This window comes from Macrotis lagotis, chromosome X (genome assembly GCF_037893015.1).
Source record: "Macrotis lagotis isolate mMagLag1 chromosome X, bilby.v1.9.chrom.fasta, whole genome shotgun sequence".
Classification (NCBI taxonomy): Eukaryota; Metazoa; Chordata; class Mammalia; order Peramelemorphia; family Peramelidae; genus Macrotis; species Macrotis lagotis.
The window spans coordinates 300,658,779-300,684,914 of record NC_133666.1 but is presented as its reverse complement, the minus strand read 5'-3'; the positions used below and the strand labels follow the sequence as shown (position 1 = coordinate 300,684,914).

Below are 26,136 nucleotides of genomic sequence, written 5' to 3'. Positions count from 1 at the left end.
TATATAACATTTCATGTATTATCAAGGGTATGAAGAGATTATATTGGGTATAAAGAATAGTGGGACTTATTTATAACAATAAGTGGAGAAACAATCATAACTGCAGAAAGAGCACTTCTAGCTCTGATCTGTACTTCTCTAACCTCTTTGTTCTTCATTTCCTTTCTTGTTTACTTAGAACTTATAATGGGCAATTTTATTATATATTCTCCTATTCTCTATGAGTATTAAAATATTAATGAAGGAAATAGAGAAAGGAAGAAATCTTTGTTAATCTGAATAGGAAAGGATGTTGTTTCCCAACAAGGCTGCTGGGAATAGAAAGGAAAATCATAGGGTTAAGCATAGATCTAATCCCTCAGTAAATGATAATAAGTTGAAAAATCTCTAAGTCTGTATTGCATAAAATAACAAAGTGTTTAATTGTGAAGGACTATGACTGAAAATATGTAAGATGCTACTTTCACAAATTATAGACTTTTAGTTCTCTTACTCATATGGAAGGGCGGGTAAAGAATTACTTCTCTGAGGCCCCATATGACTTAGTGCTTGACAGACAAATACTTAAGGTTACTGATTCCTACTTAGTTCTCTGTTTTGTTGATCTTCTCTTGACCTGTTTTGTAAAATAATAAATCAGGTGGACTCCTCAGCAGAATGGTTTTAAATGTATAAAATGAAATACTTAGGATCACAAAGGGAACCCTTTGTATTGAAATACAGTTATCCAAATGGTTTTTAAACATAAGTTCATGTCCCCTCAGTTAGGAACACATCAAACAATATAATTCCCTTTTGGTGAGTATCAATTTTGGGGTAGTACCTTTCTATTGGAACTTTGTTAGATGGTGTAGGAGATGTAAAATTATGGCTATCAAGGAATTTACAATTTATTTTTTCTTTTTTTTCTTTTCTAATTTTTTAATTCTCATTTCGTACAAATGTTTTTTTTTACATTAATAAAATATACTTGTTTACAAGTAAACAAAATACCCCTCCCCCCATGAATATAGATAGACTTGCTTGGGCGAAAAAGTAAAGGGGAGAGAAAAAAAATTAAAATAAAAAAAATAATAGTAATAATTGTAGGTATGGCCAGGTGGCGCAATGGATGAAGCACCAGCCCTGGAGCCACGAGCACCTGAGTCCATATCCAACCTCGTAAACCCAATAATCACCCAGCCATGTGACATGCAAGCCACCTGATCCCCACTGCCCTGCAAAAACCAAAAAGAAGAAAGAAAAAAAAAGACCCAAAATAAAATAAAATAGTAATAATAGTAGGGGTGGCTGGGTGGCAGACAGAGCATTGGCCCTTGAGCCAGGAGCACCTGGGTCCGAATCCGGCCTCAGACACCCAAAGATCATTCTGCTATGTGGCTCCAGGCAGGCCACCTGGCCCCACTTGCCCTGCACCCTCCCCCAAGTAATAATAACAAAAAATGTGCTTCAGTCTTTGTTCCAACACCATCAACTCTGTCGTGAGTGGATCACATTCTTTATAAGTCCATCACAAAAGTTACTTCCATATTTTTCCAACATTGCCATTGCTGATCACAACTCCCTCCTTTCTTATTTCTCCACTACCGTGTACTATATTTTCTCTCTCCTTTCACTCTGACTCTGCTGTAGGGTCGCTGAGTGGCGCAGCAGACAGATCCCTGGTCCTGGGGCCAAGAAGCCCTGAGCCCCCATACTACCCCTTAGGCCCAGCATCCACCTGGCCCTATGGTCCTGGGCAGGCCATCCAATCCCAGCCCCTTGCAAGAAGTAAAAAAGAAAAAATGTGTTATATCTGAACACTGTCCCCCCATGGTCCATCCTCTCCTCCTTTATTCACATCCCCACCCCTTCCCCCTGCTCCCCCCTCCTTCTTACTCCAGATGTCTATACCCCATTGAGTATATTTGCTGTTTCCTCTCCTAGCCATCTCTGATGAGAGCAAAGGTTCCCTCATTCCCCCTTGCCTCCCCCTTCCATATCATTGCAATAGCTCATTGTAATAAAAAAAATCTTATAATGTGAAATATCTTGGACTATTCCCCCTCTCCTTTTTCTTTCTCCCTTTCCATTTCCCTTTTTTCCTATTGACTCCATTTTTACACCATATTTTATCTTCAAATTCAGCTTTCTCCTGTGCTTCAACTATAAAAGCTCCCTCTACCTGCTCTATTAACTGAGATGGTTCATATGAATATCATCAGTATCATTTTTCTATACATGCAGTTCATCCTCATTAAGTCCCTATATTTCCCCCCTCTCCTCCAATCTCCATGCTTCACCTGAGTCCTGTATCTGAAGATCAAACCTTCTGTTCAGCTCTGGCCATTCCAAAAGGAACATTTGAAATTCCCCTGGTTCATTGAAAGTCCATCTTTTTTCCCTGGAAGAGGACATTCAGCCTTGCTGGGTAGTTCATTCTTGGCTGCATTCTAAGCTCTTTTGCCTTCCAGTATATTGTATTCCAAGCCCTATGAGCTTCCAATGTAGATGCTGATAAGTCCTGTGTGATCCTGACTGCAGCTCCATGATATTTGAACTGTGTCCTTCTGGCTGCTTGTAATATTTTCTCTTTGACTTGGGAGTTCTGGAACTTGGCTATAATATTCCTAGGGGTTGTTTTTTTGGGATCTCTTTCTTGGGGGGAATCAGTGGATTCTCTCCATTTCTATTTTGCCCTCTGCTTCTAGAATATCAGGGCAATTTTCCTGTAGTAATTCTTTGAAAATGATGTCAAAGCTCTTTTCCTGATCATGACTTTCAGGTATTCCAATAATTTTCAAATTATCTTTCCTAAGTCTGTTTTCCATATCAGTTGTTTTTTCAATGAGATATTTCACATTTTCTTCTAATTTTTCATTTTTTTGGTTTTGAAGTATTGATTCCTGATTTCTGGTAAATTCATCAATCTCCCTGAATTCTATTCTTTGTCTGAAGGATTTATTCTCCTCAGAGAGTTTTCTTATATCTTTTTCCATCTGGCCAATTTTGCTTTTAAAGCATTCTTCTCCTCAATAACTTTTTGAACTGTTTTATCCATTTGACCTAAGCTGTTTTTTAGCATGCTATTTACTTCAGCATTTTTTTTGGATTTCCTTGACTAAGCTGATGACTTCATTTTCATGTTTTTCCTGCATCTCTCTCCTTTCTTTTCCCAGTTTTTCTTCCAACTCCCTCATTTGATTTTCAAAGTCTTTTTTGAGCTCTATCATAGCCTGAGCCCAATTTCTGTTTTTCTTGGAGTCTTTAGATGTAGGAGCTTGTGCTTCCTCATCTTCAAACTGAGTATTTTGATGCTTCTTGGGCTCATTTGCAAAATATTTCTCAATGGTCTTCCTCTTATTTCTTTGCTTGTTCATTTTCCCAGCCTAAGCCTGTTTTTTGGGATGCTTCCTGAGCTTTTGGGACACTCCCACAAGGGTCTCAGTGTGTGAGGTTCTGTCCTCCCTCCTGGTCTGTGAATGACCATAAACACCCCCCTCTGCCATGGGGCTGAGGTGGGGTGGGGCTAGACTGGGATCAGGATCTGAATGTGGTCAGAGCCCCAGAGTCCTGTTCCAGGGGCAGAGGACAGAGCTCGGCAGTCTCTCTCTCTCTTCACTCCCCTCCCTCAGCTCAATGGGCTCATGCCCTGGGGGCTCCTGCTTACAGGCTCTGCCTGCTTCTGTTTCCTGGATTTGGGCTGCAGAAAGACCAAGCTGCTGGCTGTGTGCCCTGAGGGCTGGGCTCCACGTGCTCATCTGTCAGAGGTTCCCTGCTGTTCCCCCACTTTGTGCCCGGTGCTCACCGGGGTGCAGCTCAGGAGACTCCCCCGCTGCTGTGAGCTGAGACTCCCAGCGCCCTGGGGCTGCCTCTGCGAGGCTGAAGTTCTTTGGCTCTGGCGGGCCGCCCCTCTGGCAGGCCGCCCCTCTGACCCCGGGGAGCAGAGCCTTTCTGCTCTTTTCCAGGTTACCTTGAGTAGGAAAACTGCCTCACTGGGTCCCTTTGTGGGTTCTGTCTCTCGAAAGTTTAGTTAGAGTCCTTAGTTTATGAGTTTTTAACAGAGAGCTCCTAAGACTAGATCCCTTACTTTGAGTTTTACAATTTCCCCCCCCCCATCTTACTTCCCTCCTCCCATACCCCACAGAAGGCAATTTGTCAGTCTTTACATTGTTTCCATGGTATACATTGATCCAAAGTGAATGTGATGAGAGAGAAATCATATCCTTAAGGAAGAAACATAAAGTATAAGAGATAGCAAGATCAGACAATAAAATATCAGGCTTTATCCTAAATTAAAGTTAATAGTCCTTGGTCTTTATTCAAACTCCATAGTTCTTTCTCTGCATACAGATGGTATTCTCCATTGCAGAGAACCCCGAATTGTCCCTGATTTTTGCACTGATGGAATGAGCGATTCCATCAAGGTTGATCATTGCCCCCATGTTGCTGTTAGGGTGTACAGTGTTTTTCTGGTTCTGCTCATCTCACCCAGCATCAGTTCATGTAAATCCCTCCAGGCTTTCCTGAACTCCCATCCCTCCTGGTTTCTAATAGAACAATAGTGTTCCATGACATACATATACCACAGTTTGCTAAGCCATTCCCCAATTGAAAGACATTTACTTGATTTCCAATTCTTTGCCACCACAAACAGGACTGTTATGAATATTTCTGTAGAAGTGATGTTTTAACCTTTTTTTTTATCATCTCTTCAGGGTATAGACCCAGTAGCGGTACTGCTGGATCAAAGGGTATGCACATTTTTGTTGCCCTTTGGGTATAGTTCCAAATTTCTCTCCAGAAATGTTGGATGAGTTGTAATACTGTTCCAGATTTCCCATAACCCTTCCAACAATGATCATTATCTTTTTTGGTCATATTGGTCAGTCTGAGAAGTGTGAGGTGGTACCTCAGAGAAGCTTTAATTTGCATTTCTCTAATAATTAATGATTTAGAGCAATTTTTCATATGACTATGGATTGATTTGATCTCCTTATCTGTAAATTGCCTTTGCATATCCTTTGACCATTTGTCAACTGGGGAATGACTTTTTAAAAAAAATTTGTTCTTTGTATATTTTAGAAATGAGTCCTTTGTCAGAAACATTAGATGTAAAGATTGTTTCCCAGTTTACTGCATTTCTTTTGATCTTGGTTACAGTGATTTTGTCTGTGCAAAAGCTTTAATTTAATGTAATAGAAATCATCTAGTTTGTTTTTAGTGATGTTCAAGGAGTTTACAATTTAAAGAGAGCTATTACATAGAAAAAGAAAAGTGATATGGATAAGGAATGAAGAGATTGCAGAGAAGAGGGATTATTATTGGTTTGGAGTAAGAGAAAACTTTTTGAAGGTGAGATTTGAACCAGACCTTTAAGAATGGGTAGAATACAAAGGACAACAAAAATGTGCATACCTTTTGATCCAACAGTACCACTACTGGGTCTATATCCTGAAGAGATGATTAAAAAAAAGGGTAAAAACATCACTTGTACAGAAATATTCATAGCAGTCCTGTTTGTTGTGGCAAAGAATTGGAAATCAAGTAAATGTCTTTCAATTGGGGAATGGCTTAGCAAACGGTGGTATTTGTATGTCATGGAACACTATTGTTCTATTAGAAACCAGGAGGGATGGGAGTTCAGGGAAGCCTGGAGGGATTTGCATGAACTGATGCTGGGTGAGATGAGCAGAACCAAAAAAAACACTGTACACTATAAACAGCAACATGGGGGCGATGATCAACCTTGATGGACTTGCTCATTCCATCAGTGCAACAATCGGACAATTTGGGGTTTTCTTCAATGGAGAATACCCTCTGTATCCAGAGAAATAACTGTGGAGTTTGAACAAAGACCAAGGCCTGTTAACTTTAATTTAGGAAAAAAACCTGATATCTTATTGTCTGATCTTGCTATCTCTTATACTTTATGTTTCTTCCTTAAGGATATGATTTCTCTCTCATTACCTTCAGTTTGGATCATTGTATACCATGGAAACAATGTAAAGACTGACAAATTGCCTTCTGTGGGGGTAGGGGAAGTAAGATTAGGGAAAAATTGTAAAACTCAAAATAAATAAAATTTTAAAAAAAGAAAAGAATGGGTAGAATAGATGAGAGGTGGGCATTCTAGAAAATGGAAACCATGTAGGCAAATATTGGAGGGAAAAGTTCAAGAACTGTTTTCAGAGAGAAGGAATAGAAAGTAGGCCAGTCATTCTGACTGTAGGGTTAATTCATGACCTAGAATAGTGCTAAGCAATTAGTAGTTACTCCATAAATGCCAGTGTGATTTTTAAAATAAAGGCTAAAGAAGTATGGAATGATTGCCTTGAAAACAGAGGGGATGATTTGTTAATTGAAGTATGTGAAAGCAGGAGGTTGACTTCAAGTTACCTTTTGAAGTCCCTGTTGACTTTGGAATTTTATGAAAAGAACAGCTTTCATGTTGACCAAAGAAATTGGCCTAGCTGGCAAGAAAATATATTTGGGAAATTAACCCATTGTGCTATAGGGAATGGGGGCTGATATGGAGAAGGTCTCAGTTTGCATCTAACAGATTTGGTATTGACATCTACAGTTAAAATTTGGTATTAACATCTACAGTTAAAATATATTTCTCCGAATGGCCAGAGTTTAGATGTTTGATTTCAGAGACTACTGCAGGTTTTAAGTGCTCTTTAGAATTTTGACTTAATTTCTTTACATGAACTATGTGACAATAAAATGATGAATTTGTTTTTCTGTTCACATAGAAATATATAATTATAGATTAAGAATTTAGATAAAGCCTTAGATGCCATTGATTTTAACCCTCTCATTTTAAAGATGTAGAAGCTAAGGAATGTAGAGGCTAAACTAACTTCTCAGCTTGTTTCCTCATCTATATAATGGGGATAATTTTAGCTCCTAATTCCCAAGACTTTTGTGAGGATCAAATGAGATAACAGTTACACCTCTATACAGAATCATCAGTTGTTACCTATATACAACCCCTACAACACACACATATATATATATATATATATATATGTATTTTTATATTCTTAATATGTTTACATTTTATGTGCCATATGATATTTATAAATATTAATTATTATTATCATCAACTTGCTCAGGGCTGCATGTGTATTATCCAGGTCTTCCAAGATTCAAGTTCAATAGCCTATCATCTCAAGATGCCAGAGATCAAATCACTATATTTGCTTTGTGTTTATACCTTGAGAATTTGAAAGCTATAATTTTTAATTATATGAAAAAATCAACCTTTTTTATGATTTTCCAATCTCATTCCATATTCACTGACCTTCAATAACAGATGTACTCATTAATTCAACCTGTACTCTTTTTGATAAAATTACTTTACTTAAAGCAGCTCCAATTTCGTAGTGTATGTTAATTGTGCAAACTTGGTTTCTGAAGTGCTGTTTAAAAGATCATTAGGTATTATCTAATTAGCATGTTAGAATTTCTACAAAGATTTGTCAGCTTAGTATAAACTACCATTTATCTTTAAAAAATAATAAAATTGTGTTTCTTCTTAAAAATGGCCTTGCCTAATTTATATTTTTCAATATTATATATCATTGTTTCTAGTTTGAAATGAGTAAGGCTCTACCATAATTTGTGACTAATAAAATTATACTCCTTGATGTCAGTATTATTTGTTTACCCTGTATTTCTATTTAGCAAATCACCTGTGCCTGTGGATTGTGGTGAAAGACCTCAACAAACTGTTAAAGTGAAGCATGTTCATGAATTTCTTGAGGATTGCTTAAATAAGGATAATTCAGTAAGTAAAGATGAATTTTTGTTTATTTGAAAAGAGTTTGTGACAAATATCAATATTTTGTTTGGGATGAGTTTCTCTTGAGTAATCAATTGTTATTTTAAAAGTGAGCAAAACATTCCAACTTAATAAGATTGCTTAACATTATAAAAATGTGTAAGAACTGTGACTGTAACTCTATTAACAGACTGAATTTTATTACTGAATTCCTAGAAAAAGTGTTAGAAAATGAATCTTAGAAAAATGAATTTTTTTTGAATGGTCACAGTGTTATAAACATTAGGGAATTATATTTCTGACCAAGGACTCAGCATCATTTAAATTATAGATGTTTCTGAAATATTTCTTTAAATTTTTATAATAATTTCAAATCATAAATTGTGTATCAAGTCTATGAAATAATTATAAATATACCACAGTGACTGTATGATGAAAATAAAGCTTTGATAAACTTGACAATGTGCAACTGTGCTAGCCATTGCAAATATACATTGATTATAAAAATTCACAATCTCTTGACACATTAGGCTTACTATTCAAATTAAAAGGGACTATTTGGAGATTTGGGCTTCTAAACTTTAATGAGGTTTGTATTGAAACCCTCCCTGAGGGATTTCAGGTTTCAAGCAGGAGATTTAATAACTCAGAGATGTGAGGGACATATAAGTTTATTATGCTTCTGCAAGTAGATCTAGAAAGGAACTAGGAACTTGGAGATGAATGGGTAGAAATTTTTAAAGGGAATGCCAAGTAAGGGAGGGGGTGAGTTAGGAGGGGAGGGTTTAGGGAGTGATAGAGAAGTACTAGTTCTATATCTTCTGCATAACTGTGGTTTTGGGAATCACATCAGAAATAGTCGAGGACAATTAGCTGATTACTGAATAATATTTTGTTATCTCAGCATTCTTAGTGTATCTCAGTCTCCCTTCCAGAACCAAGTAGTCCTGTCTGGGACAAGATGGTTTTGACTTGATATATGGGAATTTTATAAGATACAGAGTACATGATATATTGTGAAAATTTCTGATCAGATACAGAGTATGTGAAATAGTTGTTATTGATCCAAGGATGAACAAATTTTTCCAGAGATGTTAATACAAACCAAGAAAACAACCAAATTTAAAAAACCCCATTCCTTTAAGTTATACAAGATGGGCTTTTGCTGGCAGAAAGTCAGCAGAGAAAAGTACAGATTTGCTGTTTTTGTACCCTTTGCTTTCTGCCTAGCATTTCTTCTTCATCTTCCTTTTGATAAGTTTTTGCAGAATCATTCAAAAATTTTTCCATTAAAATTAGGCTCAAAGTACTATAGTAGGTGCACAATGAATGTTGATGATTTTTCCCACCCCAAAATATTTTTGAAAGTAAGGGATGACTTTGGTGTTTCTTTTCCTTACTTTGTATACTTCCTTAATTTATTAAAAGTCAAAAGGGCAGTTATTCAGTAATCTACCTAAATTCTGCCTGAGAGTAAAGAAGCTGATAAGTCATTCTTGATCTTTCATTTCTACTTGTTCTGTTCAATATTTTGTTGATGGAGCTAGCCTTTTAGAGCACTTAAGAACTTCCATTGGAAATAAGAAAATCATAACTTGATCATTATCAGAAACTTTTAAAAGTAATTTATGAAAGATTCCAAGATTGCAGAGACAATCTTGTTTTGTAACTATCTTATTTTTAACATTAGTAAAGACAGTGAGAATTGGGGCATGTGTATTTTTATGCAGCATTAAATGAATGGATTTCAAAATATTATTTACACAAGTCTTATCCAGGCATATTAATATAATAGACCAGATGAAAGTCAGAAGACCCATGTTCAAGTCCTTACTGCTACTAACAAGTTATGTGACCTTGAACTTCAGTTTCCTTATCTCTAAGTCAATAATAATATTTTGCCTAGCTTCCTCACAAGGTAGTTGTGAAGATCAGATTATGTACACTTTTATTATTATAAAGCATTATTTAAGTATATGCTGTTATTATTAATGATAATAAATAGTGGTAAAATAAGAAAGTTGAACTAGGTGATTTTTGCAGTTCTACTCCAGCTCTAAAATCCTATGACTATGAATAGGGGGTGAATTTTTTAATATTATTGCTATATGGGGCAGCTAGCTGGTGCAGTGGATAGAGCACCAGCCCTGGCGTCAGGAGGACCTGAGTTCAAATCTGACCTCAGACACTTAATAATTACCTAGCTGTGTGACCTTGGGCAACTCACTTAACCCCACTGCCTTGCAAAAATAAAAAAAAAAAACCCCAAAGCAAAAAAAAACCCCACAAAATTAATGTCATATAACTTTGGAAGGTCAACAATATGCTTTGATTTTAGAGAAGTACACTGTCTGGAGGTAAACATCATGGTCCTGTGGAAGCTCTGAAACAAATGTTGTTTAACCTTCAAGCAGTGCAAGAAAGTTTTAATCGAGATAAATATGCTGAACAAGATGAAGAGATGAAACAAGTAAGCAAATATTTGACTTTTATTTAAAGATCTGTGAGCTTGTTAAAAAAAAAATATGAGTACAAGGAAACCTAGCTTTAAGTTTATTCTACAATACCTAAAGTATTTTAATGGAAATATATAGCAAAAAGTTTATACATGTGACATATTTCCATTTGATATTAACTTGTTGATAATTAAAACAATATTTATACTCTTGGGATAAATAGAAAGTACTCCATAAAATAGCCTGTAAGTGTTCAAACCTCATTGCCTGAACAGATAGAAAATGTTAGCAAAGCCACAGATGGTGGCTACATAAGACCCAGTCTGTAATCTATATCATGAAAGAGCCCAACATCTGGAAGGTTGGGTGGAAGAGACTGACATGATGGTCATGTGAGGAATATGGTTGACTCTCTCTTCATAGGATTTTTAATATTAGTCAATTGGATTTATGATATTGATGATGTGAAGTTGGTACCTAAGTAAAGGACTGTATTAGGAAGTCTAAAAGACAATTGATTACAATTAACTACAAGCCTGCCATCTCTTCATCTTCATAGATTTTCAGAATTAAAAGGAATCTTAAGAAGTCATCTAAATCAACCTATATTTGAGCAGGAAACCCCACAGCAACATCTTCAAAAAGCTATCCAGCTCTGTTTAAAAGATTTTCTTAGGCAACTGTACTAATTTTTAATGTTTCTAATTGTTAGAAAGTTTTTCCTTATATCAATTTTAAGTCTTTCAATTTCTATTCATTATTCTTAATACTGCTTTCTGGGATCAAGGAAAACAAGTCTAATACTTCCTTCATAGGAGAGTCCTTCAAATAGCCATTGTGGCCTCTATTATTTCTCACTTTTACTATATGACTAAGCCATCTTCTTTCTTTTTTTTTTTAGGCAGTGGGGTTAAGTGACTTGCCCAAGGCCACACAGCTAGGTAATTATTAAGTGCGTGAGGTCAGATTTGAACTCAGGTACTCCTGACTGCAGGGCCGGCCAGTGCTCTATCCACTGCACCACCTAGGCTCCCCTCTTTCTTTATTTTCTGACTGATTTTTTTTACCTCAGTTTTTGAGGGGGGAGTAAACTAGCATTGACTATATGGTGCAGCCTTCTTAGACTCATCATGAATCTTTAAGTTCTTCTCTTACCAAAGTGTAAAACTGAATTTTTTTTAGCTGCCATATTATGCTTTGAAATAATTAAGTTAATGAACTATTAAACTTCAGTAACCTTGGGCTTCTTTATAGAGCTACTTCTTAAATCAAAGCATACTAATTCTCTCTCCAAATCTTATATTTCCCCAAGACTCAGTTGTAAATGTTGCAAAGATTTGTATTCGAGATAAAAGGAGTTTCAGTAACACAGTAACTTTTTAAGCAGTAGAGTTATAATCAGACTATATAGGAAGCAAACACATTTGAACCTATTGTGTTGTTTTATCATCGTGCCAGACTCTTTGTGACCTCATTTGAAATTTTCCTAGTAAAGCTATTGGAGAGCTTTGCTTCCTTTTATAGTTCATTTTATAGATGAGGAAACTGAGGTAAATGGGGTTAAGTGATTTATTCAAGGTCACATTGCAAGTCTCTGAGGCCAGATTTGAATTCACAAAAATGAGTCTTTCTGACTCCAGGTCGTGCACTTTTTCCACTGTCAATTATTTTTGTAATTTTATTTTGTATTCTGCACCTTTTACTGAAACTACTAATCATCTTAATTAATTTCGCATTGATTCTGTAGGATGTACTAAGTATAGCTGGCATTTATAAAACTATGTAAAATAGTAGGGAATGGGACATCCTTTATACCATTTGTACTAGGGCAGTTTCTAATGTTTCTGAATTGCAAACAGTGTTAGCTCTTCGTTTTAGATATATGCTTATGATCACATTAAAGAGGGGCCCTCTCTGCCAATTATTTTTAGCATACACGATTTCTGTATTGTCAAAAAATTCCTACATACATCTGTTAAAGTAGTAACATGACTTTTGTTGTTTACATGAGTATATAATTATTAACATTACATAATAATAATTTAAAAAATCACTTTCCTAAAACTTCATTATGTTTGCACCCCTAGTATGATTTCAACTTAGTTTTGTGAATTTTTAAATATTTTTTTGGTCTTCATGAAAATATTTGATTTAATCGTTTTTCCTTCTAGTCATGTGGCATTGTTGCTTTTCTCTTTGTTTTTTCTTTTCCTGCTTTGGAATTAGGACTGTATTTGTCTCATGAAAGAAGTTTGGTAGATAGCCTATTGTATTTTTTAAGGTAATTTTTTTGTAGTATTGGTATTTGAAAATAATTCTACAATGACTATAATTAAAGAGGCGTAAGGACATAAAGGATAGAATACATAAATCTTTGTGTTAAATTCTGATTCTAAAACTAGTTGTATGATACTCACTGATTGTTGTGGGACAAGCCCAACCTAACCCAGATCAACATTCATTTATCATCGGATATTCATCTATCAAATTGATCTTCCTAAAATACAAGTTTGACAATCTCATTCACACACACACATACATACACACACACTTCACAAACTACAGAGGCTCCCTGTCTCCTCATAATCTCATTTCTTCCTATCTTGCCAGTGTTGTTAACATCTAACTGTCCTCTGCATTCTTCAATCCAGTGACACTGTTGTTTGCTCACATCACTATCTCCTGACTTTTCCCTAGTTCTGAGACACTCTCTTTAAAAATTTCTGCCTTCCAGCTTCCTTGGCTTTCTTCAGGTCTCAAGGCTTGCAAAGAGCTCTTTTCAACCCCACCCCCTTCAAGATTGCACCCAATTTATCTTGACTCTTTATCTTGTTTGTATATAATTGGTTTGCATGTTGTTTTCCTGATTAAACTGTGAGTTCCTTGAGAGAAAACATTGTTTTTGATCTTTCTTTGTATCCTCAGCAGCATGCGGCACACATAGTAGGTTCTTAATAAATGTGAATTTGCTATTCTCTTTTTGAATTGATTTCATTAGAATTTATTTTCCAGTCCAGTCTCTGGTTTGGGGACCATACTTCCTTCTTGCCATTGATGGCCCCCATTTCCGTCTCCTATCAATATTACCCGTTTTTATTTTTGTTATTACTATTAAATCTATTAGCCATTCCCTGCCTTTAGCCCACAGTGCTAAAAAAGCAAAAATAGTGTCTAGTTTCTGAATATACACAGAGTGGATGCAAATAATTCTTTGTTTTATCCAGAAACCCTGAGGGTCTTTCCCTCCCAGATTGATTTTTTTTTTTGACAGCAAAAGAGGCCAATATTTGCCTCATTTCTGTGCTTTTATCATTAAATGGGTATTTCCTCAGTCAAACTGAGGCTGTTAAAGACTTTAGTTTAAGGGGCGGCTAGGTGGTGTAGTGGATAAAGCACTGGTCTTGGAGTCAGGAATACCTGGGTTCAAATCTGGTCTCAGACACTTAATAATTATCTAGCTGTGTGGCCTTGGGCAAGCCACTTAACCCTGTTTGCCTTGCAAAAACCTAAAAAAAAAGACTTTAGTTTAAAAAGGTTGTTTTCCCACTGCATCCATAGTCATCTCTAGTCATCCTGATCCATATCTGGCCATTGTATGTATTTGGCTCCAGGGGAGAAATTGAGGCTGGTGATTGCACAGCCCTCTCCCTCTCTCCCTCTTCTTAAAACCAAATCCACTTGCATGCCATCATATCCCTAAAGTCATGGTCCTCTTCCAGAACAAAACACAAACTACAACACACAGATAGATTTCTCTCATTTTTTTTTAACAAAAGAAGATTTACTTAGCTATAGCATGTAAAAGATAGACATCATGAATACAGTTCTTGTATAGGTAGATACAACTTCTTTTAGTATTCCTTTGTAAAGTGTTAGTACTGATGAATATAGTTAGTACTGATGAATATACTTCTGACATAATCACCAGTTCTCATTACAGGTCTTTAATAAGGGTAGCTAAGAACTAATTCCTCTTTTGAATGTAGACTGACCCTTTACCAGGTAATATTCTGACATTTGCCTTGTACCACCCTTCCTTCACTGTTCTTCAATCCACCACTCAAGGTATCTTCTCCCTGGGAGCCCTACTGGGGAATCAGCTACAAAAGGAAATCATTTTTATGGGTCCAAGTATGCATTGCTTTCCATTTTAGCTACCTAAAAAGAGACAAAGGATGGTCCACATTGTGGACCTTTGACACTGGTGCAAAAGCCAGTTCTTGTAAATTCCCTAATTTGATATTACACTGATGTATTGTCTTCTTCAGACCACATTCTCAGCAACTATTGTTCTATTAACCAATCAGATTATTCAAACTTCCGCAGTTGCTCATTGGTATTAAAGTTCATTGGTATTAAAAGCTCATTTAACTATCCAGTCCCTCTGTGTAGAAATCATGTTGGTGGAAGTGGGGGTGGAGGGAAGCAGTGATGATAGAAAATGGTTAAGCTTTAGACTTTCTTATCACCATTAAGGATTTCCAGGTCTAATAGCTTCTTTTCTATTATTTTCTCTTTTATTATTGATTTTTTAATTTTATTTTTTCTAATTACATATTATGAAATTTTTTTTCAAATTCATCCATTTGCATATTTATTAGTTACACATGTTTTTACCACTCTCCCTTCCCATCCACCCACCTCCCCTAAGCAGCAGTCATTTATGTTCAACATATTTACATATTAGTCATTTTGTTTATGAGGAAATTGGACTAAGGGAAAAGAAAAAAAACCATGTAATAGGAAGGGAAAACATAAGAGAAGTTTTTTAAAAAGTGAACATAATGGGACAGAGCCAGGATGGCAGAATAAAGGTTGTGACTCCCACGAGTTCTCCCTCAAACCACTCCAAATACCTTTAAATAATGACTCTAACCAAATTCTAGAGTGAAAGAACCCACAAAAAGACTAAGTGAAACAATTTTCTAGCCTAAGACAACTTGGAAGATCCATGGGAAGGGTCTGTTACACTGTGGTTAGAAAGGCTCCACAATGCAGCTGAGGCATGCACAGGAGCAAACCAACTTCAGCCACTCAGGAACAGACCACAAGGCACCTGACCCCAGGGGGCACCTGGGCCTGAGGCAGCAATGGCACTTTCCAGACCTCTCAGCCTAGGGATTGCCAAAAATAACTTGGAAGGTCAGCAGGAAAACTGCAACACCAGGTGAGATTGGAACCCAGTCCAACATAGGCCTCAGGATAGACTGGGATCCAGGGGGCTAGTAGCAGGCCTGGGGAGCCACCTGGCAGCAAGTCACTTGGCACCTGCTTCCAGAGCCCTCAACCCACAGATGATAAGGTAGTCAGGGGAGACTGCACAGTTGTCTTTGCTATTCCTGAGGCAGGACTCTGTTGCTTTACCTATGTACAGATCTGGGTCACAATTCCAGGGAAGAAAGGAATGTTTGTGATCATCCACAGATAGAGCACAGGAGGAAAGAAGTCATAGTCTCTCATAAAACCTTGGAAGAATTGAGAGGGTTCCTGGGGGATGTCCCTGAAAACATCTGCAAAAACCCTCAAAAGCTTGGGACAGTGTATCCTCCCTGGAAGCAGAGCTCCACCTTAATGGAGGCTTAAAATCAAGTTATAGGCTAGAGAAATGAACAAATAACAAGGAAAAAAGTCAACTATTGACAATTACTTTTGTTGTGTGGAAGGTCAAAATTCACAATCAGAAACTAACAGTGTGAAAGCTTCTGTATCCAAGGCCTCCAAGAAAAATGTGAATTGATCCCAGGATATGGAAAAGTTCAAAAAAGATTTTGAAAAGCAAGTAAAGGAGGTAGAGAAAAAATTGGGAAGCAAAATGAGAGTGATCCAGGAAAATCATGGAAACCAAGTCAGCAACTTGTTGAAGGAGATAAAAAAAAACTAAAGAAAATAACATTTTGGGGCAGCTAGGTGGCGCAGTGGATAAAGCACTGGTCCTGGCGTCAGGAGTACCTGGGTTCAAATCCGGTCTCAAACACTTAATAATTACCTAGCTGTGTGGCCTTGGGCAAGCCACTTAACCCCATTTGCCTTGCAAAAGGCTAAAAAAAAAAAGGAAAATAACATTTTAAAAACCAGTTTTGATCAATTGGAAAAAGCAGTTCTAAAGGCTATTGAGGAGAAGAATGCCTTATAAAAACAGAATTGATGTTATGGAAAAGGAGATGTAAAAGCTCTCTGAAGAAAATAATTCCTTAAAATGTAGAATGGAGCTAAAGGAAGCCGATGAGTTTGTGAGAATCAAGAAATAATAAAACAAAACCAAAAGATTAAAAACTAGAAGAAAATGTGAAATATCTCATTGGAAAAACAACTGACCTAGAAAACAGGTCTATTAGAGATAATTTTTAAAATTTTTGGACTACCTGAAGGTAATGACCAAAAAAAAAAAGAGCTTAACACCATTTTTCAAGAAACTCTCCAGGAAAACAGTACTATATCCTAGAAGCAGAAGGACAAAATAGAAATTGAAAGAATCTCCCAATCACCTCCTGAAAGGGATCCCCAAATAAAAACTGCTAGGAGTCAAATTTCAGAACTTCCAAGTCAAGGAGAAAATAATACAAGAAATCAGAAAGAAATAATTTAAATATTATAAACTGCAGTCAGGATAATATGAGATTTAGCAGCTTCTGCAAAAAGGTCTTGTAGCAATTGGAATTTGATATTCTAGAAGCAAAAAAAAAGTTTGTATAACAACCAATAATCAATTGCATATACTCTTTCAGGAGAAAGATGGACATTCAATGAAATAGGGGACTTTCAAACTTTCCAGATGAAATGACTAGAACTGAATAGAAAGTTTGAACTTCAAGTACATGACTCAGGTGAAGCATAAAGAGGGTGGGCAGGAAGGGCAAATCATGAAGGATTTGATGGATTCTTGCATGGGAAGATGATACCAATAACTCCTATGAACCATCTCATTTATTAGGGCAGTTGGAAGGAGTATATATAGTCAAAGCATAGGAGGGAGTTGAATTTGAAGGTATAATATATTAAAAAGATAGAGTTAATTAGGGGAGAAAATGTATTGGGAGAAAGGGAAAAGAGGTAGAATAGGGTAAGTTATTTCACTTAAAAGAGGCAAAAAAAGCTTTTGCAATGGAGTGGAAGAGGGAGAAGTGAGGGTGAGTGAGTGTTTTTTACTCTCATAGGAAGTGGCTCAGAAAGGGAATAATATACATTCAGTTGGATATAGAGATCTATCTTACCCTAGAGGGAAATAGGAGAGATAAGGGATGGGAGAAAAGGGAAAGGGGGAAGGGAGGGGGCCCCCCCCGAATAGGTGATTAAAAAAAAGATTCAAGGGGGCTGCTAGGTGGAGCAGTGAAGAGAGCACTGGCCTTGGAGTCAGGAGGACCTGAGTTCAAATCTGACCTCAGAGACTTAATAATTACCTAGTGTTGTGACCTTGGGCAAGTCACTTAACCCCATTACCTTGTGAAAAACAACAGAAACAAAAAGAGATTGAAGATCATGGGAGGGGGTAGTCAGATGCAACACATCTTTGAAGAGGGACAGGGTCAAAGTAGAGAGAGAATAAAATAAATGGGGGTGGGGGGATAGGATGGAGGGAAATACAGCTAAAAATAGCAACTGTGGGAAAAATTATTGAAGCAGTTTCTCTGATGGACTTATGACAAAGAATGCTATCTATCCCAAAGACAGAGCTGATGGTGACTGAATATAGACTGAAGCATACTTTTTTCTCACTTTATTTTTCTTGAGGTTTCTATTTGTGGGGGTGGGGAATTATGTTTACTTTTACAACATGATTATAATAGTAATGTTTTTCATTGCTACACATTTTTACCGTACACTTGCTTTCTCAGTGGGGGAAGTAGGGTGGGAAGAAGGGAAAATTTAGAACTCAAGGTTTTTTGGAAGTAATTGTTAAAACTTGCTTTTTGCAGGTAGCTGGGGGAAAAATTTAAAAGAAATTTTTTTAAAGAAATCAGCATGGTATCCATTCAGATTCTGTATTTGTTTTTTGTTTTCCTCTGGAAGAGGATGGCCTTGTTCATCTATCAGGATTGTCCTAGATCTCTGAACTGCTGAGAAGAGCTTCATCTATCATAGTTGGTCAACTCACAACATTCTTAATGTGATCAATGTTCTCTTGGTTCTGCCCCCTTTGCTCATCATCAGATTGTGTAATTCTTTCCATGCTTCTGTAAAATCCAGAGCAATAGAGCAATAGTATCCCATAACATTCATATACTACAACTTGTTCAACCATTCCCTAGTTGATGCCACTATAAATAGAGCTGATATATATTTCTCTGTGTGTGTGTGTGTGTGTGTGTGTGTATGTGTGTGTGCTTTTGAACATGGGGGACTTTTCCCGTTTTTTAAAATTTCTTTTAGCTGGAGGCCCCATAGTGATATTGCTAGATCAAAGAATATGATCAATTTTATTGCTCTTTGGGTTTAGTTCCATATTGCTCTCCAGAATGGTTGGATCAGTTCACAACCTCTACCAACAGTGCATTAATGTCCTAATCTTCCCATAACCTCTCCTACATTGATCATTTCCCTTTTAGTCATCTTAGCTAATCTGATAGGTGTGATGTGGTAACTTATGGTTTTTTTAATTTGTGTTTCTGTAATCATTAATAATTTGAGCACTTTTTCATAGTTTTGTTTTCTTCATTTGACCATTTTTCAGTTGGAGAATTACTTATAACCTTATAAATTTGATTCAATTCTCTATATATTTTATAAATGAAACCTTTATCAGAGCTCTTAGCTGTGAAAATTGTTTCCCAGCTTTCTGCTTTCAATCTAATCTCTTACTGCATTATTTTTATTAGTATAATAAAAATAATAATAAATAATAAAATAATAATAATAAAATAAAAATAATAAAACATTTTTAATTTAATGTAGTCAAAATCATCCATTTTGCATTTATAACATTCTCTAATTTCTTGTTTAATCATAAATTTCTCCTTTTTCCACAGATCCAACAGATGGAGTAGTTCTTGATCTGTTAATTGATCCTTTTTGTCTAAATTCTGTACCCATTTTGACCTTATTTTGGTATAGGATGTGAGATGTGGGTCTTTGCCTCATTTTTGTCATGCTGTTTTTTAGTTTCCTCCAGCAAGTTTTGTCAAATAGTGCAGAAGCTGATGTCTTTAAGGTTTCTGTCTTTAGTGTCTGGTTTCTGCATAGATAAATTTCATTTTTCTTATTTGGACCATCTAATTTTCTAGAGTCATCATCAAGTAATTATGGAATTCTTCCTCTCAAGATATCTTTATCCTCTCTCAGCTTCTTTTAGTATCCAGTACGCTAGTTGGGAGAGAGTAGCTTTCTACTCTATTGTTAGGGCTTACCTGCAAGACCTACAAGTTACTGAATTAGGCCATACTTTCACCTGTGATTTTGCTTCTTCCTCATTTTATTGCTTCACTTTGAGAACTACAAGTTTGTTGTAATTGAATCCTACTAATTATAATCAATTGTAGACCAAAACTGACTTAGATTAGTTTGCTGGTTCATGTTCAGGATTAGAAAAGAAAATGATTCAATTTGAGGTTTACTTAGCCAAAGTGAAGGAGAAATATTCAACAAGAACACGGTGTTGAATCAGGTCTCTTTGTCTCTATAAAGGAAAAAATTAGTCTGATCAGAAGAGCATGTTAACTTCCATAGCAGTGGAACATCCTTCAACTCTAAAAGTCCCCATAGGCAGGTCTTTGCATGCCTCAGGAGACCAGAAAGTCACTTCAGCAGCATTAACCTAGTACACTGAACTAATCAAAAGTTGTGGACAGCTTTCTTGTCTTTTAGGAAACCATTAGTCCAGTCCATATGGCAGGGACTTTAGTAGATGCTAGTTCTATCACAGTGGGAAAGTCATTTAACTTCTCAACACTTCAGGTCATTTCCTCAGACTTAACTGCCAATTTATAGGTAATAGAGTTCCCAGGATTTCCTACATTTCAAATAGGAATACAATTGACATCACACCCTGTGATCTACATCTACTTGAAACTGGAACCTGAAAAAAGAGAAAGAAATGATCTTTCTCAGATATGTCAAATGGCCTAATTAAAATAATCAAAGAAGAAATAAAAATATAATGAGAACTATTAATGAAGCACAAGGAGAATTGATGACTTAGAAGAGATTGTGGAAAATCTTAGTATAGTAGTGGGATAGTCAGAAAAGAAGAAAATTCTATTTGGAGAAATCATAAGAAAATTTCAAAGAAAAAGAATTCAAAGTTTAATAGAATTACATATGTCATCACTGGAGAGAAAGGAAAGCTTAGTCATGATACCTATGGATGTGTTTGTCAAGTTCCTAAGTTTTATCAAAGAAAAAAATAGAATCATAAAATCTCATCTAGAATTGTGCAGAATTATATAGCAAGGAAATATAATTGGAATATGGTAAATTGAAAAGAAAAGGTAAATTATTTATATCCCAAAAATAACATATCCTAAAAGGAAGGATTGTTAAAGGAATTGATGATTTTCAAGCATTCCTATTGGGAAAACTAAGAAGTGGGAAATTTTAGAAAAACAAAAGAAATTTAAGAATGAGAAATAAAGCAGGAAGAACCAAAAACAGAGAAAGAAAATTATAGACCAATTTCCTAATGAATATTGCTTGCAAAAGATTTACATAAAATATTAGCAAAGAGATTACTACAACTTAACACTAGGATAATTCATTTGTTCAGGGAGGATTTACACCAGGAATACAGGGATGGTTCAATTTTAGGAAAACAATCAGCATTAATGGCTACATCAATAACAAAATTAACAGAAATTATATGATTAAATCAATAAATGCTGAAAAAGATTTTGAGAAACAATAATCATTCCTTAGAGCTTAGGAATAAATGGAGTTTCCTTTAATTGATAAGCAATACTTATCTAAAACAATCAGCAAGCATTTATGCAATGGCAATAAGATATAAGCATTACCAGTAAGATTAGGGATGAAACAAAGATTCCTTTTATCACCACTATTATTCAATATTGTATTAGAAATGTTGGCTATAGCAATGAGAGAAGAAAAAGAAATTGAAAGAATTAGAATAGACAAAGAAGAAACAACACATTTTGCTCATGACATGATGTAAACCTTTTTTTTTGGTTTGTTTTTGTTTTTTCAAGGCAGTGGACTTAAGTGACTTTCCCAAGGTCACACAGCTAGGTAATTATTCCATGTCTGAGGCTGGATTTGAACTCAGGTCTTGACTCCAGGGCTGGTGCTCTGTCTGTCCATTGCAGCACCTAAGCACCCCCTAATATGATGTATACTGATGTATACTTAGAGAATCTTAGAAAATTTACTTAAAAAACTACTTGAAACGATTCACAACTTTAGCAAAGTTGCAGGGTATAAAATAAATTATACATAATTATCAGCATTTCTATATATTACATAATATTATCAGCATAATACATACATAAATTATCAGCATTTCTATATATTACCAACAAAGCCCAGCAGCAAGAAATTTCAGTTAAAGTAATTGTAGACAACATAAAATACTTGAAAGTCTTACATTCCAAGACAAAACCAGGAACCATATGAACACAATTGCAAAACACTTTTTACACAGATAAGGTCAGTTCTAAACAATTGGAAAAATGTCAGGTGCTCATGTTAGGCTAAGCTGATATAATGACAATTCTACCTAAATTAATCTACTTAGTGTCATACCAATCAAGCTACCAAAAGTTATTTTATAGAGCTAGAAAAAATAGTAGTAAAATTTAACTGAGGAAGAAAAAGTCAAGAGTATCAGGGGAATTCAGGAAAAAAATGCAAAAGAAGGTGGCCTAGCTATTCCAGATCTAAAACTATATTATAAAGCAGCAGTCATAAAAAGCTGTTTAGTATTGGCTAAGAAATAAAGTAATGGATCAGTAGAATAGGTTAGGTACAAAAGAAACAGTAGTAATTTGCTATAGTAATCTATGGTTTCATAAATCCAAAGACTTCAGCTTCTGGGATAAGAATTCACTATTTGGCAAGTTCTGGGCAAACTGCAAAATAGTACAGCAGAAACTAGGCATAGACCAACATCTCACACCTTATACCAAGATTAGATTGAATTGGTAAATAATTTAGACATAAAGGGTGATACATAAGCCAGTTAGGAGAACAAGGAATAGTTTATCTTTCAGATCTATGGAGAGGGGAAGAATTTATGACCAAAGAAGAGATAGATTATGAAATGCAAAATGGATAATTTTGATTACATTAAATAAGAAGTATTCACACAAACACAACTATTGCAACCAAGACCTGAAGAAAAGGAGAAAGCTAGGAAATAATTTTTACAAACAGTGTTTCTGATAAAGATCTTATTCATAAAATATATAAAGAACTGAGTCAAATTTATAAGAATACAAGTCATTCCCCAATTGATAAATGATTAAAGTATATGAACAAGCAATTTTGAGAGGAAGAAAATAAGTTACCTATAGTATCTAAAAAAATGCTTTAAATCACTATAGATTAGCCAATTAAAATGACTGAGATATCATCTATCAGATTGGCTAATATGATAGAAAAAGAAAATGATAAATGTTGGAGGGGATGTGGGAAAACTGGGACACTAATGTACTGTTGGTAGAGCTGTGAATTGATCTAACCATTCTGGAGAACAATTTGGAACTCTCACCAAAGGGCTATAAATCTGTGCATTCCCTTTGACCCAATAATACTACACTACAAGGTCTATATCCCAAAGAGATCATAAGAATGAGAAAAGGATCCATGTACAAAAAATATTTATACACCTCTTTTGTGGCAAAGAATTGGAAAATGAGGGGATGCCCATCATTTGGAGAATGATTGAACTAGTTGTGGTATATGAATGTGATGGAATACTATTGTTCTATAGGAAATTATCAGCTGGATTTCAAAAAACCTGGAAATACATGAACTGAAGCTAAGTGAAGTGAGCATATTGTATACAGTAACAAGAGAATATGCAATAACAACAGCATTGTTTAATGATTGACTATGATAGACTTAGCTCTTCTCAACAATGCAGTGACCAAAGACAATTCCAAAAGACTTGTGATGGAAAATGGTATCCACATACAGAAAAATAACTGTGGAATTTGAATACAGACCAAAGTATACCATTTTGACTTTTTAAATTTTTTTGTTTTTTTCTTAATCTTAATTCTCGATTGTTGTGATTCTTCTTTTACCACATAACTTATATGGAAATATATTTAATATGATTGTACATGACAGATCTCTTGCCATCTTGGGACGGGGACAGAAGGGAGGAAGGGAGAAAAATGTGGAACTCAAAATTTTACAAAAAATGAATCTTAATATGTAATTGGAAAAAATAAAAAATAAAATAAATATTTAGAAAATGAAAAATAAATTTGAAAAATTTAAAAGTTCAGTGTTTTGATCTATTGACATAAAATCTAAAAGGAGAACATGCTTTTTGATGTCAATAAAAAACAATGGGAGACAGATTTTTGAACCCATAAAGAAATGTCTTAGGAGAGAAGAAAAGAGGAACTTATTTCTTCAACTTGGAAAAAGCTTTTTCAACACAGAGCTAGAAATGAGGCTCTCCTACTCCTCACATTTATCTAGCCAGGCAAGTGTAAGTTAAACAAGGAAAAAAAGTAGTGACAGTAATATATCTAAGACTGGGCTAGAACAAGTAGTTGGAGGACTGATTTCTGAGAGGGCAGGAAAAGGTAGAGAAAAAGGTAGAGAGAATGGATTGCATTTGTGATTCCATTAGTATAGAGAACTCCTAGATGAGGAAACTTTCTCTACTATTGAAGGTATGCTCCTTTCTCTGCAAGTTAAAGTTTTAGAGAATAGCCTGGAACACTGAGAGGTTAAGTAGAGATCATGGAGAAGCTTGAGGCCCTGTAACCAGTATATGTGTGAGTAGGGAAACCTTGAACCTAATTCTGATTTTATGACACTGAAATGGAGAAATATGGACGTATAAAATAGTAAGAGGAAATGGAAAACCTTAACAACCTGGACCAGATGGATTTAAAATAGAAATCTTTGATTATCAGATAGTTGAAGAAAAATTAACCCTGATACAAAGTCATTAAAAAAATAGAGAAAGAAAGTACTTTCCAAATTCCTTATTTGAGGGGTAAATATGATTATTACCTCAAACAGAGAGGGTTACACAAGAGAAAGAAGTATAGATTAATATCACTAATAAATATTGATGGAAAAATATGAACTAAATTAACAAAGAACATTAAAAGCTATATTTTTGGGGTGACTAGGTGGTGCAGTGGATAGAACACTGACCTTGGAGTCAGGAGTTCAAATCTGGCCTCAGACACTTGATTATCTAGCTGTGTGATCTTGGGTAAGCCACTTAACCCCATTGCCATGCAAAAACTAAAAAAAAAATATTTTGCTAGTTTGGATTTTTACCAGGAATGATTTTTCCAACTGTAGGAAAATTTCCCCCACTTTTGTGTGATAAGTAGTAAAAAACTACATGATTTTGTCAAATAGAGGCAGAAAAAAACCCTATAAAAACCCCATCACTTGTTAGTTTAAAACACTAAATTTACTATTCTTTAATATGATCAAAGCATCTAACCTATAATCAAGAGTTAACATCATTTATGGTGGAGAACATTTACAATCCTTTCTCTGGCTTGACATTGCCACCACTCTTATGTAGGCTTTTGTCACCTCACATATGGACTATTCCACAAACTTTGCTGCCTTGCCTCAGGTCTCTCCCTTACTTATCAATATGGTCTTCCTAAAGCAAAGGATCTGACCATGTCTTTCCCTTTTTCTCATATCCAGTGGCTTCCTGTTACCTCTAGGATAAAATATAAAAACCTTAGTTTGGCTTATAAAGCCCTCCATAACTTGCCCCTTCCTGCAATTTGAATAGGAAAATACCTTTTGATCCAGTGACATTGACTTCCATGCTGTTCCTCATATGGGGTACTCCATCTCTGTACTCATGTATTTTCCCCAGTTGACACTCATGAATGAAATTCTCTCCTTCCTCACTTCTTCCTCTTGCCTTTCCTAGTTTCCTTCAAGACTCAGCTAAAATCTCAGTTTTCACAAAAAGCCTTTTCTAGGTCTCTTTATCTTCTTTCATCTTAGTATCTTCCCTCTGTTGATATTGCCAAGTTATCTCATACATATGTGTGTGTGTGTGTGTGTGTGTGTATTTGTGTGTATGGATGTATATGCACACATATAGAGAATTTTGTTTGTACATGGTTGATTCTAATCCATGTCCCCTATTAGACTGTGAACTCCTTGAGAGCAGGCACTGTTTTTGCCTTTTTTTTTAAAAAAAATATGCCCAGTTCTTAGCATAGTTTGGTAGATGCCTAATAAATGTTTCTTGACTTGGAGAAACAATGGAAACTTTTCCATTAAAACTGGAAATAATGCTAAATTGTGTCTACTATTAAATTTAACTAGGAAGATATTTAAAGAATCAGCACAGGAAAGAAGAGACAATTTTCTCATTTGCAGATGATATAATAATTGTAAAAAATCTAATAATGATATTAGCTTCACGAAGTAACAGGATCAAAATTTTTAAATCATCAGTAATTCTGTATATATATATATATATATATATATATATATATATACATATACATATACTACTATCAAAACTACCCTTTGCATCCTTGATCCCATTTGGTCATAATGAATGATTCCTTGGATAAATTTTTATAACCTGACAGGATATAAATTTTTTGAGTAAATTTTCATTTATGATACTGACTTTTTTCCCTTCACTGTTTTTTCTTTCCCTATTTTAGATATTTGGACTATATTTACATCATTTATATCATAAAAGGATTTTGGTGGAATGTGTTCTTTCTTAATTTTTAAGAATGATTTGTGAAGTATTGGTATTAATTGTTCTTTAAAATTTTG

At 35.4% G+C, this 26,136-nt stretch overlaps 1 protein-coding gene across 3 annotated transcripts in view; it reads left to right on the top strand.

Moving 5' to 3' along the window:
* Positions 1-26,136, top strand: part of CXH18orf54 (chromosome X C18orf54 homolog) — a 49,915-nt gene that overhangs the window by 7,664 nt on the left and 16,115 nt on the right. For all 3 annotated transcript variants that reach the window (XM_074207908.1, XM_074207906.1, XM_074207907.1), the window contains 2 exons: positions 7,672-7,774; positions 10,107-10,238. In XM_074207908.1, the coding sequence (XP_074064009.1) occupies positions 7,672-7,774; positions 10,107-10,238 (235 nt within the window). The remainder of the gene's footprint in view (positions 1-7,671; positions 7,775-10,106; positions 10,239-26,136) is intronic.